Source organism: Oscarella lobularis, chromosome 9, assembly GCF_947507565.1.
Source record: "Oscarella lobularis chromosome 9, ooOscLobu1.1, whole genome shotgun sequence".
Classification (NCBI taxonomy): Eukaryota; Metazoa; Porifera; class Homoscleromorpha; order Homosclerophorida; family Oscarellidae; genus Oscarella; species Oscarella lobularis.
In genome coordinates, this window is record NC_089183.1 from 784267 (window position 1) to 802125 (window position 17859).

At 44.5% G+C, this 17859-nt stretch overlaps 5 protein-coding genes across 6 annotated transcripts; 4 read left to right on the top strand and 1 right to left on the bottom strand.

Moving 5' to 3' along the window:
• Positions 1-1570: 1570 nt before the first annotated feature.
• LOC136190818 (uncharacterized) lies at positions 1571-3054 on the top strand. Its single transcript, XM_065979093.1, has one exon. It carries the CDS (start codon positions 1578-1580, stop codon positions 3048-3050), a length of 1473 nt encoding a protein of 490 aa, XP_065835165.1. The 5' UTR covers positions 1571-1577; the 3' UTR covers positions 3051-3054.
• A 240-nt stretch (positions 3055-3294) lies between these two features.
• On the top strand, positions 3295-4849 carry LOC136190816 (uncharacterized). The gene has a single exon (XM_065979092.1). It carries the CDS (start codon positions 3307-3309, stop codon positions 4801-4803), a length of 1497 nt encoding a protein of 498 aa, XP_065835164.1. The 5' UTR covers positions 3295-3306; the 3' UTR covers positions 4804-4849.
• A 2421-nt stretch (positions 4850-7270) lies between these two features.
• On the top strand, positions 7271-9201 carry LOC136190911 (uncharacterized). The gene has a single exon (XM_065979203.1). It carries the CDS (start codon positions 7383-7385, stop codon positions 9075-9077), a length of 1695 nt encoding a protein of 564 aa, XP_065835275.1. The 5' UTR covers positions 7271-7382; the 3' UTR covers positions 9078-9201.
• A 968-nt stretch (positions 9202-10169) lies between these two features.
• On the bottom strand, positions 10170-14942 carry LOC136191146 (uncharacterized). Of its 2 annotated transcripts, none has more exons than XM_065979444.1 (7): positions 14713-14942; positions 11653-14661; positions 11513-11585; positions 11331-11451; positions 11222-11281; positions 10703-11167; positions 10170-10517 (listed from the first exon to the last, which is right to left on the bottom strand). In XM_065979444.1, the coding sequence occupies exons 2-7, from the start codon at positions 12087-12089 to the stop codon at positions 10270-10272; spliced, it is 1404 nt and encodes a 467-aa protein (XP_065835516.1). In that variant the 5' UTR covers positions 12090-14661; positions 14713-14942; the 3' UTR covers positions 10170-10269. The 2 variants fall into 2 exon arrangements, with proteins under 2 accessions (XP_065835516.1, XP_065835515.1); XM_065979443.1 differs by having other exon boundaries at positions 11653-14052; positions 14120-14942.
• Positions 14943-14992: 50 nt separating this feature from the next.
• On the top strand, positions 14993-16762 carry LOC136190864 (uncharacterized). Its single transcript, XM_065979148.1, has one exon. The coding sequence runs from the start codon at positions 15007-15009 to the stop codon at positions 16744-16746; it is 1740 nt and encodes a 579-aa protein (XP_065835220.1). The 5' UTR covers positions 14993-15006; the 3' UTR covers positions 16747-16762.
• The last annotated feature ends 1097 nt before the right edge of the window (positions 16763-17859 follow it).

The window sequence follows — 17859 nt, forward strand, 5'->3', positions numbered from 1 at the left end:
TATATGACACAGACGTGGACGATCAATTGAAGTGTACAACTGTATTTGATGCTGTTTTAGAGCATCTTCCCCTCCCTTGCTATGATGACCCAGTTTTGTCCTCAATGCGTCGGTGGTCCTGCAAGGCGTTACTCTTTTCAAGTCAGCACAAACTGAGAAGCTACAATAAGTTACTTAAGCTCTGCTCTTTTATGGAATCTTCTCTAACGGTTGATGAATGCAAAGACTTTCCCCCCGATCTGATGAAAAGTGTTAATACAGACAGTTGCAGTTACAAAAGGTGTAGTGCTTATGAGCGAGAAAAGATTTGCTCTTTGAATGATGAGTACTTGCTTCTTCATTGCAAAAAGAGATCTATTAGGGCAAGTGAATTCCTCGCTATAATGAGGTCTGTTAGCGAATTCCGTGATCCGTCGTCTTCATTTGATCGTCCTTTTGAAGCTTTTGAAGCTCTACTACAAGAAGGTACTGTGTCTCAAAAAGAAGCAGAGGAAATAAGCAGCACTATCGACTTTGGCAAATTAAGCAATAAATGCCTTCAAAGAGCGGCGTCTAATGATCAGATTCCGAGAGATTGCGTCTTATCCTGCGTCGTACAGCTGTGCCAAGAGCAAAGATCCGAACTAGATAGCTGCACAAGTGCTTCTCGAAGGCTACAAAATGATAATTGCAGTTTAGAAGAGGAAAACAAAACGCTAAAGGAAGAAATGGAACAAATGAAAAGAAGATCATCGAAGAGGACACGACGTTGGCGCGGAAGGTACAATTAGTACGTCCAGTATAGTACATAGACTTTTACACCTTTGTGACCCTATACTTAGTAGTTGACTTGCGTTCTTTGCAGTTGATCTCTTTGCGTTTATTCCTCACCCCGATGTGATTTTTTGTTGAGTGAAGCACGGTTACTACTGCAGTGTGGTACTGCTATAATCTTTGCTGTACGGTAGCCTGTAAAGGGGATTCAGCGTCTTTTGATACCGTTTTCCTATGTGTCCGGAAGAGCCCATTAGAAATTTCATACTAAGAGACAGCTAGAAGTGGTCAAGAGTTTGACTCCAGGAAGACTTGTATATAGTGACAAAGGAGCTGACCGTCGGTCCTGTCTGTTTTTGTGGCTACTCGTGGATCTCTGATCTATTTCCTTACGCCTTTTCTTGTCCGTAACTTTTCCATAAAACCCAGCGTGGGTGTTCAAGGTCGATAGAGAGTCCTCACATCCGAGAACAATGGCTTGGGCGTTTACTAAGGAAATCCGCGAGTCACCGGCGATTTTAGCGACATCTCTGAAGAAAAAACATTGAATTTACACAATCCTTTGCTGGCAACGTCGTACTTTCAAGGCCTAGTCAGTTCAAAGCTGGCAGATTCCGTAGCAAGAGAAGTCTAGCACTGCACTGATTGTTTGACACCTTCTTTAGCGTGCTGCCGTGTTTGCGACCGCTCTTACGGCTGAGTTGCGTTGTTTTCGAGTCGAACGACGCAAACGGGGGGACTGTGGTGGATCGATAACTGTACATGCGCGGGTCTTCCCCCACGTGATCCGGCCTATACAAAACAGACAGATAGTTCTAAAACAGATGGCGTTTGCTGCGGAACTCCGAGCGTCCGGCCGATTTAGCAACATCTCCGTTACCGTCGAAGAAGTGACGCTCAAGTTGCACATGTTTCCTTTGCTGGCAAGGTCTAAGTACTTCCAAAGCTTAGTCAGCTCAGAGATGGCCGACTCTACTTCGGTCACGCTACATGACTTACCCGGAAGACTCAAAACAATGGACCTAGTTGCCGATTTTTGCTACGACATTGACATAACGTCCGAGGTAGGGTGTGAAAATGTAGGAGCCCTTGTCTGCGCCGCCTCCTATCTGCAGATGATCGGTACGAATAATCTGTTGGATGTGGCTCGCAAAACGCTTGAGCGTCTGGTGAAAGAAAGTGCCCTGAATTGTCTCGAGATTTTGAAAGGTTGTTGTACCATGGCTATTAGAGCTGAATCTGAACTTGAAGGACTTGTTGAACTGTGCACGTCACCGCTCGCTAACCACTGGAATCGGCGCTCAAGTATTTCGGATAAAGAGGCTTCGATTTTGCAAGAGCTGCCTTTGAAGTGGATGCCGAGCCTACTGGCAAAGATGCATCAAAGAAATATCATGTCATTGGCTGTGATTACGGCTATTATCACTTGGCAACCAGCTGATGAAGAACGTTTGCTAGAGCTAACCGATGCTCCTAAAATCGAAACTGAAAGCGGTTCGCTTCGCTCACTGTGCGACACAGACCTGCCTGTGCTGGATAATCAATCAAACTATACAACTGTATTTGATGCTGTTATAGAACACATTTCCTTGCCATCCTTTACCTTCGCCTCAATTCCGTCTCCAAAACGTCGGTGGTTCTGCAACGCTTTACTCTTTTCAAGTCAGCACAAACTGAGAAGCTTCAGTAAGTTACTTCAACACTGCTCTTCTTTGCAATCTTATCTGACCGTTGATGAATGCGAAGAGTTTCCCCCCGATCTAATGAAAAGTGTTAATATAAGCTCTAACGAAATGTGTAGTGCTGAGAATCGAAAAAAGATTTGCTCCTTAAATGACGAGTACTTGCTTCTTCATTGCAAAAGAGGATCTATTCGTGCAAGTGGATTTCTCTCTGTAATGAAGTCTGTTAGCAAATTCCGAGGTCCATCGTCTTCATTTGATCGCTCTTTTGAAGCTTTTGAAAATCTAATACGAGAAGGTACTGTTTCTCAGAAAGAAGTAGAGGAAATGAGCAACACTATTGACTATGCCAAACTAAGTAATGAATGTCTTCAAAGAGCGGCATCTAATGATAAGATCCCAAGAGATGTTGTCTTATCTTGTGTTGTGCAGCTGTGCCAAAAGCAAAGATCTGAACTCGAAAGATGTACAAGTGCTTCTCAAGTGCTACAAAATGATGTCCAGAGATTAGAAGAGGAAAACAAAACACTAAAGCAACAACTTGAACAGATGAAAAGGACAGCAACGCTGAAGACGTCACCGTTTGGACATGGGCGCATCGGGAGATACAAGTAGTACAGGACATCCTACACTGTACCACAAAAAAACTTTTATATACAACGTCGTACTTTCAAGGCCTAGGCTGGCAGACTCCCGTAGCAAAGAAGTCTAGCACTGCACCGATTGTTTGACACCTTCTTTAGCGTGAAAATGCGTGCTGCCGTGTTTTGCGACGCTCTTACCGCCGAACGACGCAAAGGACTGTAGTGGGTCACTAACATGCGCGAGTCCTCTCCCACGTGATTACAAACTGAAACTGAAACTGAAACAGATGGCGTTTGCTGCGGAACTCCGAGCGTCCGGCCGATTTAGCAACATCTCCGTTACCGTCGAAGAAGTGACGTTGAAGTTGCACCTGTTTCCTTTGCTGGCAAGGTCTAAGTACTTTCAAAGCTTAGTCAGCTCAGAGATGGCAGACTCGACTTCTGTCACACTACATGATTTACCCGGAGGACTCGAAACAATGGACCTAGTTGCCGATTTTTGCTATGACATTGATATAGCGCCTAGGGTTGGGTGTGAAAATGTAGGGGCCCTTGTTTGCGCCGCCTCCTATCTGCAAATGATCGGTACGAATAATCTGTTGGACGTGGCCCACGAAACGCTTGAGCGTCTATCGAAAGAAAGTGCACTGAATTGTCTTGAGATTTTGAAAGGTTGTTGTACCATGGCTATTCAAGCTGAATCTGAACTTGAAGGACTTGTTGAACTGTGTACTTCATCGTTGGCTGACTACTGGAATCGGCGGTCAAGATCCTCCCTAAGTATTTCGGATAAAGAGGCTTCAGTTTTGCCAGAGCTGCCTTTGAAGTGGATGCCTGGCCTACTGACCAAGATAAATCAGGCCACTTCTACATGCAGTTCAAAAATAGTCATGGCTGTGATTATGGCTGTTGTCACCTGGCCACCGGCTGATGAAGAACATTTGCTAGAATTAACCGATGCTCCTAAAGTCAAAACTAGAAGCAGTTTACCTCGCTCAACATGTGACACGGACGTGTCTACGCTGGACGATCAATTGAACTGTACCACTGTATTTGATGCTCTTGCAGAACATATTTCGTCACCATCCTATAACTCCCTCTTCACCACAATTCCGTCCTCAACACGTCGGTGGTTCTGCAAGGCTTTACTCTTTTCAAATCAGCACAAACTGAAAAGCTACAGTAAGTTACTTCAGCACTGCTCTTCTTTGCAATCGCATCTAACTGTTGAGGAATGCAAAGAATTTTCTCCTGATCTGATGAGAAATATTAATATGAGCCGCTCTAACAAAACGTGTAGCACCGAGGAGCGAAAAAAGATCTGCTCCTTGAATGATGAATACTTGCTTCTTCATTGCAAAAGGGGATCTATTCGTGCAAGTGGATTCCTCTCTATAATGAGGTCTGTTAGCGAATTCCGATGTCCGTCGTCTTCATTTGATCGCCCTTTTGAAGCTTTTGAAGCTCTACTACGAAAAGGTACTGTATCTCAGAAAGAAGTAACGGAAATGAGCAACACTATCGACTATGCTAAACTAAGCAATGAGTACCTTCAAAAAGCGGCGTCTAATGATAAGATTCCAAGAGATGTTGTCTTATCCTGTGTCGTACAGCTGTGTCAAAAGCAAAGATCCGAACTGGAAAGGTGTTCAAGTGCTTCTCGAAAGCTACAAAATGATATTTGGAGTTTACAAGAGGAAAACAAAACGCTAAAAGAAGAAAATGAACAAATGAAAAGAGCAGCATCGACGAAGAAGCTACGTGGGCGCGGAAGGCACTGGTAGTACGTTCTATACTATACAATAGGCCTTTAGATCTCTACTTGTAGATGATTTGATCACTTCTAATTGTTTCTTAGTTAGTATGAAATTTCTAATTAGCATACACGTTGTGACAGACAGGACGGTGAGCTACTTTGTCGTTCATAAACGTTTGAGTCACGGTCTGGCAATTGATCTATTTGGGTTTTCTATAAAACCTAGCGTTCAAATTGTCCAGAGATTACTCACGTGATTCCGAGAACAATGGCTTGGGCGTTTGCTAAGGAACTCCGAGCTACCGGCGATTTTAGTGACATCTCTGTCACAGTTGAAGGAGAAACACTGAATTTACATAAGTTTCCTTTGCTGGCAACGTCTAAGTACTTTCAAGGCCTAGTCAGTTCAAAGATGGCTGATTCCTGTTCGGTGACGTTAGATGGCTTGCCCGGAGGACTCGAGACAATGAGATTAGTTGCCAACTTTAGCTACAACATTTCCATTGAGCAGAAAATGACGTGTGAAAATGTGGGCCCCCTTATTTGTGCGGCTTCCTATTTGCAAATGACGGGTGAAAATAATCTGCTAGATGTAGCAAGCAAAACGTTTGACAGCTTAAGAAAAAAAGGCGCTTTGAATTGTCTTCAAATTCTGAAAGGTTGCTGTCGCACAGCAGTCAATGCGGAATCTGAAGGAATTGTTGAACAGTGTGCTACAAGTTTGAGCTACAACTGGACAAGACCGCAATTCACAATTTCTAATGAAGAGGTGGCAATTTTGCAAGAACTTCCCCTGAGGTGGATGCCTACCCTACTGGCAAAAATGAAGCAGAATAAAAGCAACCCAGAGGTGGACGCAAAGGTTATAGCAGCTGCAATCAGGTGGGCACAAGCCGATCAGAGATTGCTAGAGCCATATAATGCAAAAGGAAGTGAGAACGAAACCTTCTCCGAATGTAAATCTGAAATTGAAACCGTATTTGATGCTATTGTGAGGTATATTCCGCATCCGTTATTGCTGAATTGTGACGGTAAATGGAAAGTCGGTAAAAGAGGTTTGTCGTCCAGATTTCCTTCCTCTATGTGCCACTGGTACTGCAAGGCTTTGATTTTCGCCAGTGAACGCAAACTAACAAGCTACAGTAAATTACGGCAGTACTGCTCTTCTCTGCAATCTTATCTAACTGTTGAACACTGCAAAGATTTTCCTCCTGATTTGATGAGAAGCATAAACATAAGCAATCATGATGACCTCTCTAACAGTAAGGAGAACAAAAGAATTTGCTCTTTGAATGATGCATATTTGCTATTTCGTTCCAAGCAAGGGTCTATCAGTGCAAGTGATTTTTTAGCTGTTATGAATTCTGTAAGCAAATTCCGAGGTCCAACATCTTCGTCTAATGACTCTTTTGAAGCTTTTGAAGCCCTGCTTGGATCTTCTCTGAGCGAAACCTTATCCCCAAAAGATATAAAGGAATTGAGTAATAGTATTGACTTTGCCAAACTAAGCAACGAATGCCTCCAAAGAGCGGCATCGAACGATCTGATTCCAAAAGAACATGTTCTAACTTGCGTCATGCAGCTCTGTGCTCAACTAAGATCAGACCTAAACGAAAGTCGCCAATTAAGTGCTCATCGTACAACGATACTAGTAACACTAGAAGAAAAGAAAAGGCTCGAGGAATCTGTGCACACTCTAAACGGGAAAATGATCGATCTTTACAATCGTATCCTATTGAAGGAATCAAGTTTAGAATCCTTGAAAAAAGAATTGCACGAAGTTCAAAAAGAGAATGAAGCAAAGGGATCATGTTTAGAATCATTGCGAAGAGAGCTGCGGAGAGTTCAAGAAGGAAATGAAACGAAGGCATCAAGCTTGAACTCCTTGCAAAGAATATTATGTAATGCCGAAAACAAATAGAAGAAAATCAGCTGTACTATTGCCATGATGCATTGCACGACACTTCCGTCTTTCCTCAGTATGGTGTAGTACATGTTCTTCTGCGCTTATATATAGAAAAGTAGGTACTCACTACAATACCCAACGGGCTAGGTAAGGGCTAGGTAAGGGCACAAGAACATGAGCAGGTATTCAGAGAGAGAGGTCTCGTCCGTCAAAGCGTGCCGCCAATCATGGACATCAATTTCGAAACAGACGTCTCGTATTTCTTTGGCCTGAGGGGCTGGTTGAGGTTCTGAATATACGAATGGAGGCTCGCTACGACTTTACGAAATCGTAGGATCTCGCTAGCCCAAGATTAGTCCACAGATAAAAGAGAATTCTTACCGTTTGATCAAACAGGGGCTCAGAAAAAATGAGCCCGTAGTAAAACTAAAAAATACCTCTTCACTCGCCCAAAACGTGAAGTCCCAGTAGATCCCAGCGTAGATGTAGGAGGAAATCCCAGGCTGAGTGAGTACAGGGCCGATGTTGAGTTGTAGCGCGCGTACAATGACGTCATTGCCAGAGTGTGTACAGTGTACTTCAAGAAAAAATTTACAGATTACCCCAGCTCTGCAAGCTAATTGCGCCACTCAGCAATTGACGGCTCTCGCTGCTACAAGCCACGCCCGCACGCCTACCTAATTAGCTCGCGTGATACCGAGATGGCGTTTGCTCCAGAGCTTCGAGCCACCGGCGAGTTTAGCGACATCTCTGTTACTGTTGAAGGAACAACACTAAATTTACACAAGTTCCCTCTGCTGGCCAGGTCAAAATATTTTCAAGGCTTAGTCAGCTCCAAGATGGCCGACTCATGTTCAGTGACGTTAGATGGCTTGCCCGGAGGACTCGAGACTATGACGTTAGTTGTCGATTTTAGCTACAACGTTGACATGGAACCGAAAATTACGTGTGAAAATGTGGGGCCCCTTATTTGCGCAGCTTCCTATTTGCAGATGACAGGAGAAAATAATTTGTTAGATGTAGCAAAGAAAACTTTTGACCGTTTACAGAGTAAAAGTGCTTTGAACTGTCTTCAAATTCTAAAAGGTTGCTGTCGCACAGCAGTGAATGCGGAATCTGAAGGAATTGTTAAACAGTGCGCAACGATGTTGAGTTATCACTGGACAAGACCGAAATTCACCAGCAGGAATATTTCTGATAAAGAAGAGGCAGTTTTGCAGGAACTTCCGTTGATGTGGATGCCTACGCTATTGGCCAGAATGAAGGAAAATCAATGCAATGCAGAGGTGGTCGCAAAGGTTATAATGGCTGTCGTCAGGTGGTCAGAAGATGATGAAAAATTGCTAGAGCCATTTTATGCGACTGAAAATGAAACTAAAGGCGTTTCGCCTGACTCAGGATGTAAAGAGTCACTCAATGCAACTGAAAAGGAAAACGAAGCTGTTTTATCTGACTTAGAAGGTAAAGAGCCAGAACCCGAGTCAGATTGCCAAGAGACGACTACAGTTAATATGCAATCGCAACTGGGGACTGTATTTGATGCTGTAATGGGGTATATTCCACACCCATCTTTGCTGAAAAGCACTTGGTCTTGGATTTTCAATTCTACTTCTATTTGTCTGTGGTACTGCAAAACTTTACTTTTTGCTAGTCAATACAAACTATCAAGTTACAGTGAATTACTTCATTGTTGCTCTTTTTTGCAATCGTATCTAACTGTTGAACACTGCAAAGATTTTCCTCCTGATTTGATGAGAAGTATGAATGTAAGCAATTATGATGAGCTCTGTGACGGCGTGAAGAGAGAAAAGATTCGTTCCTTGAATGACAGATACTTGCTTTATCATTGCAAGCAGGGATCTATTAGTTCCAGTGGATTTTTAGCTGTAGTGAGTTCTGTCAGCAAATTTCGCGGTCCAACGTCTTCATTTAATGACTCTTTTGAAGCTTTTGAAGCCCTTCTTGCGTCTTCAGCAAGTGCAAACTTCTCCCAGGAAGATATAAAAGAAATGAGTAATAGTATTGACTTTGCCAAATTAAACAACGAATGCCTCAAACGAGCGGCATCTAATGATTGGATTCCAAAAGAAATTGTTTTATCTTGCGTCACGCAGCTGTGTGTACAACTAAGATCTGATGTCCAACTAAAAGCTCAAGAGATAGCGACAACACTAGGCGAAAAGGGAAAGCTTGAGGATACCGTGAACATTCAAAACCGGCAAATAGCTGAACTTCGGAAAAGCTCAGAATCATTGCAGAAAAAATTGCTCAGAGTTGAGGCACAAAATAGAAAAAAGGAATCAAGCTTAGAAGCCTTGGAAAAACGAATGAGAGCAGTTGAAAAAGAGAAGGAATCATTGCAAAGAAGACTACGAAGATATGATGGATTCCCATAGGGGCTGCGATGCACTTTTTTTGAGATATCTCACAGTATACATTAACCTCGGTCCTTTTCGTTCTTTGATAAAAATAGCTCTGTAGCAGCGAGTGCAACATTGAAAAGTACGTACGGTTTACAAATGCACTGCGCGTCGACGGAAATGACACGACGATCTGCTGTAGCCGAATTGTTACGCACAGAACACGACAGAGCATTGTCCGAGTTGGCGAGTCGACGGAACGGGTCTCGATCACGACGATCTGCTGCAGCTGAGTCGGTTCGGTCGCCTTCACGACGCGTCCCCCAGTCCCCATGCAGTACGCCAAGCAGGAATCGTCTACGTCTACGTTGACAAACCAACAGAGTTTGCTGTCTCGTGCGCAGTCGCTTCTTTGTAAAGGCGCCTGTCGCTGAGTGGTTCTGTCTACCGTCACCGTGTGGAGTGATAGGAAAGCATCTCTAGCTCTTTACATATGGAACGGGTGAGCTCTTAGTGAAGGCGAACTCGATCAATTGAAGCATAGGCGCGACGGGTCTACAATTTAGACAGGCTAGCAGTGCAGCCTGAGGAGCGGAAAAGGAAAAGGGCAGCCACCACGTTCCGTGCATGCCGCTCCGAGTCGTCCGCGGTGGTTGTGCTCATCGGCATCCGTAACGTGAAGTGCGGCCGTCTGTCAGCTAGCTAGAGGACGAAGTCGGAGGCTTTTACCAGCGTAGAGACAAGAGACCACGAGACACGACGCCTTTTGTTCGTTCGCGATCATGCGCATTATAGTCTAGGCCTACCTAACTTCACGTGATAGACACACGGAACAATGGCATTCACAGAACTCCGAGCGACGGGCGAATTCAGTGGCATCTCCGTTACAGTGCAAGGATAAACACTGAACCTACACAAATTTCCCTTGTTTGCTAGGTCAAAGCATAGATAGAAAATAGAGATAAAATAAAATATATCTCTATTTTCTATCTATGGTCAAAGTACTTCCACGGCTTAGTAAGCTCAAAGATGGCTGACTCGTTAGACGGTCTGCCCGGAGCTGTCTGACTTTTGCTACCCAGTGTGATTTATCTAGGGCTCTGGTAGCGTACATATACGTATATTAATAATGACGTCATTTTATTTTAAGAAAAATTGATAGATTATCCCTGGTAGAGTAAATGTCCAAGCCAAGTGAAAGTTACATCATGTTACAATTAAAAATACTTCATTTGCGCTTGCACGCGGAAATGTTTCCAAGGTAAGACATGTTCAGCAATTTAGAGATTTTCTCTCTGAACTGTTGTGTACGCGGATCCTCGAGCGCCTTCAAGATGCAGCTAGCCATATCACAAGCCAGATCTGCTAGAATTTCGCGCAGCTCCAAGAAAATATGTTTCTTCTTTCGAAATAGCTTGTCCCGCCGACGAAAAACTGCCTCACTCCTACGCTCACTTCCAAATTCTATCGGTTGACCTAAATGAAAGCATAAATAGATCTAGATATAGGCAAGCAAATGTACATGCACGGAGCTAAAAGTTCATCTGATCGAACCTTCTCTTACAAAACCGGCTCAGTCACTACACTACTACGATATAGAAGGATCTATGCTACAACCGGCGAGGACGAGATCTAGGGTCGAAGCTTTCACAGAGCCTTACCATCGTCAGACTCGGACGCATGACGAGATTTGTCTTCAAGGGAACCCATAAACAGAAATTCCTCAAAGACGACCGCTTCTTCAATAGAAAACGCCTTCGAGCGTAAGGGTTTGACAAATTTCTCCTGGAGTTTTGCGGCGAGTCTGCCTGAGTCACATTGGGAGCAGACTTCGAATCGCAATTCCTCGACGTTTCCTACGATGATGCAGTCGTCTGGCGAAGAGGTAAGCGATTTGTAAGCGGCTTTCAGGAGAAGTATTTGAAGTCCAGACGACTCCCACATCGTTGTCAGGTCGCTCTCGCTCAAGTGGTCGTCGTCAGCAAATCTCACCTCGCAGTACTCCTTAGCCTTTCTCGTCTGCTGCTCTATGCACTTGAGAAGAGTTTCCGCACCAGCAACGCGAACTCTCCTTCCACTGCTTTTACAAGTAACGAAATGATCCTCGAAGTGTTCAGGACACATCACTGTATACAAAAGTGATTAATTAATCAATTAAACGGACGTATCATTGTGCTTACCACATGTGCTGTCCGTCGATAAAGCGCTGAAGTCTTCTCTTATGCACTTATCGTTCAAAGCTATGTAAACGTCCGTTGCAGAAAATATGACCTGCATGGTACACGTTACCAGGTAAAGCTGCTGGTGATTTCATTTCTCCACCGGCGACAACAGTGGCGGTGACGTCACGCTGGGGCCCCAGTGGAATAAACGAAAGTAACTGATCTTCGATTTTCGGATTCTGCATCGTCTGCACGAAAATGACTTAAAGACAACGACTCACAAGAAAGAAGAGAGCCGCGGCGTCTCACGTGAGAAGGAAAAGGTGGGGCACTTTCAGTTTTTGATTTCTCCCTCTCTTCGGTTGTTTTTGATAGCGAAAGCCTAGAATCGCGCGTGAAAACAGTAATGCAGACGTTTGCTTACACGTCACAAAAAGCGACAAACTCACCTGAGCGTTTTGACGTGATCTTTAAGTCGTTTGATCGCGTCGCGGTCTGCTTCTAGGCAACTGCTTTCGGTCGCGGCGTTCCTTGCAACTTCGTTTTCTTCCCACAATCGCTCCAAGGCTTTGCAGGCCGTCTCTAGATCGCTGAGCTTATCGCCCGTAAGGGCCGCCGTGATTTCCCGAAAGACTTCTTCTATAATCTGAATTGCCAAAGCGCGATCGAAGACCGCCAACTGCGGCTCCTGATTCCGCAGCGACAAAAATACGTAAGGAAGGGATCTGGACAAGTTATTGCGAGCCTCGATCGACACGCAGCCATTCTGTGGCCACTTAAAGTGACCAAAGAAACTGTAAACCGTAGCGACAAAAGTGGTGCTGCACTGACTGCCCAAAACCGATTTGACAGACAATGAAACGGCGGTTGACGGTGACGTACTCATCACTATTTTGCATGAGTAAGAACGATGTTATTGATTTAAGCATGCGCGTAGATATAGTCTTCACCGAATGACCGTTGACGGGCTACTACATCTCAGATTGCATCCTATTTTTGTACAATTATAATTAATTAATGTAGTCGACTACACACACATACCACCACTACTACCGCAGTCTGCTTGTTCTTCTCTTGAAGAGTGGGCAATAGAACGTTCATTTCGCCCGGTGATAGGTATGCATAAAATGATGATAGACCTCAATTGGAACCTCGGGGTTGCAGTTGAGCGAATCGCGAAGAAAGTTGTGCGCACGCATACACGTCCTCGGACTATAGAATAGCATCATCCAATGCACACGCTTTGAATTAGCATCTTGTGAATTAGCATCTCTCGTGATCTGAGAACAATGGCGTTTGCTGCAGAGCTCAGAGCTACCGGCGAGTTTAGCGACATCTCTGTTACTGTTGAAGGAACAACACTGAATTTACACAAATTCCCTTTGCTGGCCAGGTCAAAATATTTTCAAGGCTTAGTCAGCTCCAAGATGGCCGACTCGTGTTCAGTGACGTTAGATGGCTTGCCCGGAGGACTCGAGACTATGACGTTAGTTGTCGACTTTAGCTACAATGTTGACATGGAACCGAAAATTACGTGTGAAAATGTGGGGCCCCTTATTTGCGCAGCTTCCTATTTGCAAATGACAGGAGAAAATAATTTGTTAGATGTAGCAAAGAAAACTTTTGACCGTTTACAGAGTAAAAGTGCTTTGAACTGTCTTCAAATTCTAAAAGGTTGCTGTCGCACAGCAGTGAATGCGGAATCTGAAGGAATTGTTAAACAGTGCGCAACGATGTTGAGTTATCACTGGACAAGCCCGCAATTCACCAGCAGGAATATTTCTGATAAAGAAGAGGCAGTTTTGCAGGAACTTCCGTTGATGTGGATGCCTACGCTATTGGCCAAAATGAAGGAAAATCAATGCAATGCAGAGGTGGTTGCAAACGTTATAATGGCTGTCGTCAGGTGGTCAGAAGATGATGAAAAATTGTTAGAGCCATTTTATGCGACTGAAAATGAAAATAAAGGCATTTCGCCTGACTCAGGATGTAAAGAGTCACTCAATGCAACTGAAAAGGAAAGCGAAACTGTTTCACCTGACGTAGAAGGTAAAGAGCCAGAACCTGAGTCGGATTGCCAAGAGACGACTACAGTTGATGTGCAATTGCAACTGCGGACTGTATTTGATGCTGTAATGGGGTATATTCCACACCCATCGTTGCTGAAAATCCTCCCTTGGATCAGTTTTCCTTCTTCTACGTGTCTGTGGTACTGCAAGGCTTTACTTTTTGCTAGTCAACACAAGCTATCATGCTACAGCGAATTACTTCCTTCTTGCTCTTTTCTGCAATCTTCTGTAACTGTTGAACACTGCAAAGATTTTCCTCCTGATTTGATGAGAAGTATAAATGTAAGCAATTATGATGAGGTTCGTGACGGGCAGAAGAGTGAACAGATTCGTGCCTTGAATGACAGATATTTGCTTTATCATTGCAAGCAGGGATCTATTAGTTCCAGTGGATTTTTAGCTGTAATGAGTTCTGTCAGCAAATTCCGCGGTCCAACGTCTTCATTTAATGACTCCTTTGAAGCTTTTGAAGCTCTGCTTGAGTCTTCAGCGAGTGCAAACTTCTCCCAGAAAGATATAAAAGAAATGAGTAATAGTATTGATTTTGCCAAACTAAACAACGAATGCCTCAAAAGAGCGGCATCTAACAATTGGATCCCAAAAGAAATTGTTTTATCTTCTGTCACGCAGCTGTGTGTACAACTAAGATCTGATCTAGTTGACAGTCGTTTAGATGCCCAATCAAGTGTTAATCGGGCAGATCATCAGGCAGCGATAGCAGTAGAAGAAAAGAAAAGGCTTGAGCGTACCCTGAACTTGCGAAACCGGACTATATCTGATCTTCAAAAAAAAATGAACAGTGTTCAGGTAGAGAATAAGTTACAGGCAGCAAGGTTAGTCGTCTTACAAGAAGAAAATCGCAGAGTGAATGAAGAGAACAAAACAAAGGAATCAAGTTTAGAATCCTTGCAAGCTAAATTACGCAAATTACAGGAAGAAAGAAGATCAATCTATGGCTACGGTTCACACTACTAGACGTTGTGCACGTTTTCATTACACTGTGACTCATTCGAAACTCCTTGTGTGAATGATCTGTTCTTTCTAGTATCCGTATAGTTTGATGCCGTCTTCGCTGAGCGCGTCAACGGCAACGGGTCTCGCAACTATCTGCTGCAGTCAGGTCGGGTCAGGTCGGGTCAGTTGCCTTTGTGCCGCGTCCAGGGATACCAAGCAAGATTCCTCTACGTACGGTGAGAGTTTGGCAGAGTTCGGTGTCTTGCTCCTACTTGGCTTTTTTGAGAACCCACTCACTAATTAATTATTGAAGAAAATTGAAGCTACTTAGGCGATTCGATTTCATGGAAGCTCTCTTAGAGGGGCCGTGTACAAGTCTGAGAGCCGGCACGAGCTGGAGCTCCCCTCGAGCTTGGTGTCAGCACACCATGGATCCTAGAGCACACCGATGGGGAGACAAGCAATAGCACGGATAGATTTCTCTACAATCCGCGTTCTGCTTGTGTGAAAAGGCACGTACACGCGCGCCTGATAGCTGGAAGGCTCTGAAGACGAGTATCCCGTCGCCACTAGTCTTCAACGTGCAGATTTGAAGCCTCGGTTCGCAGTTGAGACGCATTCTGTGCTCGTCAGTGTCCGTCACGTAAAGTGCCGCCGTCTGTCAGCTAGAAGACGAAGTCAGAGACTCTTACCAGCATAGACAAAGAGACGACACGACGCCTTTGTTCGTTCGCGATCATGCGCATTGCTTCACGTGACAGATACCTACACCTAGAAACGATGGCGTTCACGGAGCTCCGAGCGACCGGCGAATTCAGCGACATATCCGTTACAGTGCAAGGAGAAACACTGAACCTACACAAATTTCCCTTGTTGGCTAGGTCAAAGTACTTCCACGGCTTAGTCAGCTCAAAGATGACAGACTCGAACGCGGTGACGTTAGACGGTCTGCCCGGCGGACTCGAAACCATGACGTTAGCCGCCGACTTTTGCTACAACATCGATATCAGGCCAAAAATCACATCTGAAAATGTGGGGCCCCTTATGTGCGCGGCATCCTATTTACTAATGACGGGCCCAGATAACCTGCTCGACATAGCAAGCAGCACACTCAAACATCTAACCCAAGAAAATTCCTTGAATTGTCTCCGAATATTAAAAGGCTGCTGCAATACGGCAACCAGCGCCGAATCCGAAGAGATTATTGATCAATGTGCTAAAGCACTGATTGACTACCACTGGAAGAAAGCGAGACTTTTGACGTCAGAAGACGAAAGGGCTCTATTGCAGGAGCTGCCGTTGAAGTGGATTCTGATCCTACTCGACTACATGAAGGAAATGGAAAGCAGTCCTATAATGGAAAGTGATGTTATTATGACTGTCGTCAGATGGTCAGAAGCCGATGAAAGGTTGCTAGAGTTAATCAAGAGTGAGACTGACGTCAAACTGGTTGCAACACCCGACTTAGCTAGTGAAGAGTCTTTAGAAGAAGAGAGGGCTACTATTGAAATGGTTCCACGCAACTCAGCTTGTGAAGAGACCATTGTTTCTTCCGAAGAAGTTCAAGAGGAGGCTACTACAGCTGATATTGAAATGGTTTCATCTTTGCCTGAGGCGGGGGATACTACATTCAACGTTGTATTCGACGCTCTTGCGGAGCGTCTTCCCCACCCGTCGTTGGTCGAAAGCGGACCCCATCGGATTTCCGCCTCTACGTGTTTGTGGTACTGCCAGGCTCTACTCTTTGCATGTCATCACGAATTAAGAAGCTACGATAAGCTGCTCCAGTGCTGCTCGTTTCTCCAATCTCGTCTAACCGTCGACCACTGCAAAGACTTCTCGCCCGATCTGATAAAGAGTATGAATTTACGCAGTTGCGAAGCGCTCGGCGACGACAGCGGCGTGTCCAGAGAAAACATATGCGCCTTGAACGATCAATATTTGCGTCTTCATTGCGAGCGGGGATCCATTGATGCGAGTGGATTTCTAACTGTGATGAAGTCGGTTAGGGATCTCCGAGGTCCCGCGTCATCGTTTGATCGCTCTTTTGAAGCTTTCGAAGCCCTACGTCGATCTTCGTCGGTCTTGCCTCAGGAAGATGTAAAGGAAGTATGTGACTCTATTGACTTTTCCAAACTAAGCAGTGAATTTCTCTGGAGAGCGGCATCTAATGATGGCATCCCGAAAGAAATTGTTTTACCACGCGTCGTGGAACTGTGCGAGCAGCTAAGATCTGATCTAGCTCAAAGTCGTGCAAATGCCCAAATGGCTGATCAACGTGCCAATCGGACGGCGCGAGAGTTGGAATACCAAACGAGGCGACTGAACGCGCAGAGCGCCAGAGTAGTCCGATTGGAAGCCGATATCAGCGGTCTTAGACGCTTGGAACGAGACTATCACAAGTCGAAGAAAGAGAATAGCTTTCTTCAGAAGGAGACTGAACGATTGCGGAATCGACGTAACGAACTAAAGAAAGATTTGAATGAAATCAGAAGGTCGTTTGGACTTGGAAAGAAATGAAATTTCGAAGCAAAGGTACTTTTGTATTATTTATTATGCTAATTAGACTCGCGTGACTTCGAGAACAATGGCGTTTGCAAAGCTCCGAGCAACCGGCGAATATAGCGACATCTCCGTTACAGTCGAGGGAGAAACACTGCATTTACATAAATTTCCTTTGGTTGCCAGGTCAGAGTACTTTCAAGGCTTAATCAACTCCAAGATGGCTGACTCGTGTTCGGTGACGTTACATGACTTTCCTGGAGGACTCGAGACAATGACATTAGTTGCCGACTTCAGCTACAACATTGACATAAAGCCGAAAATTTCGTGTGAAAATGTGGGGCCCCTTATTTGCGCGGCTTCCTATTTGCAGATGACCGACGCAGATAATCTTCTACACGTAGCAAAAAAGATTTTTGACGACTTATCTTTCAGAAATGCATTGAATTGTCTTCAAATTTTAAAAGGCTGCTGCAATGCACCAGCCAATGCCGAAGCTGAAGGAATTGTTGAACAGTGCGCCACAACGTTGAGTAGCCACTGGACGAAATCCAGCAACATGATCTCTAAGAAAGAAAGCGCAATTCTGCAGCAACTGCCGTTAAGGTGGATGCCTACCCTACTAGAGAAACTGAAGCAAAATAGGAGCCATCCAAAGGTGAATGCAATAGTCATTATGGCTGTTGTCAGTTGGTCACAAGCCAAGAATAAAAAGCTGTTAGAGTCATATAGTGCAATTAAACGTGACGCTGTTGACTCAGCATGCAAAGAGGTGGCCACAACTGATCTTACTGTATTTGACGCCATTGTGAAGTACATTCCGCATCCTTCGTCGCTAGAAGGTGTACAGAAAGTCATCTTGCACTCCGAATGTCCTCCCTCTATATGTCTGTGGTACTGCAAGGCTTTACTTTTTTCAAGTCAGCACAAGCTTACAAGCTACAGTAATCTACTGCAGTGCTGCTCTTTTCTCGAATCTTGTCTAACTGTTGAACACTGTAAAGATTTTCCCCCTGATCTGATGAAAAGTATGAATACGAGCAGTTATGACGCGCTCCATAATGACGACCAAGGCAAGCGTATTTGCTCATTGAATGATGGGTATTTACTTCAACATTGTAAGCAGGGATC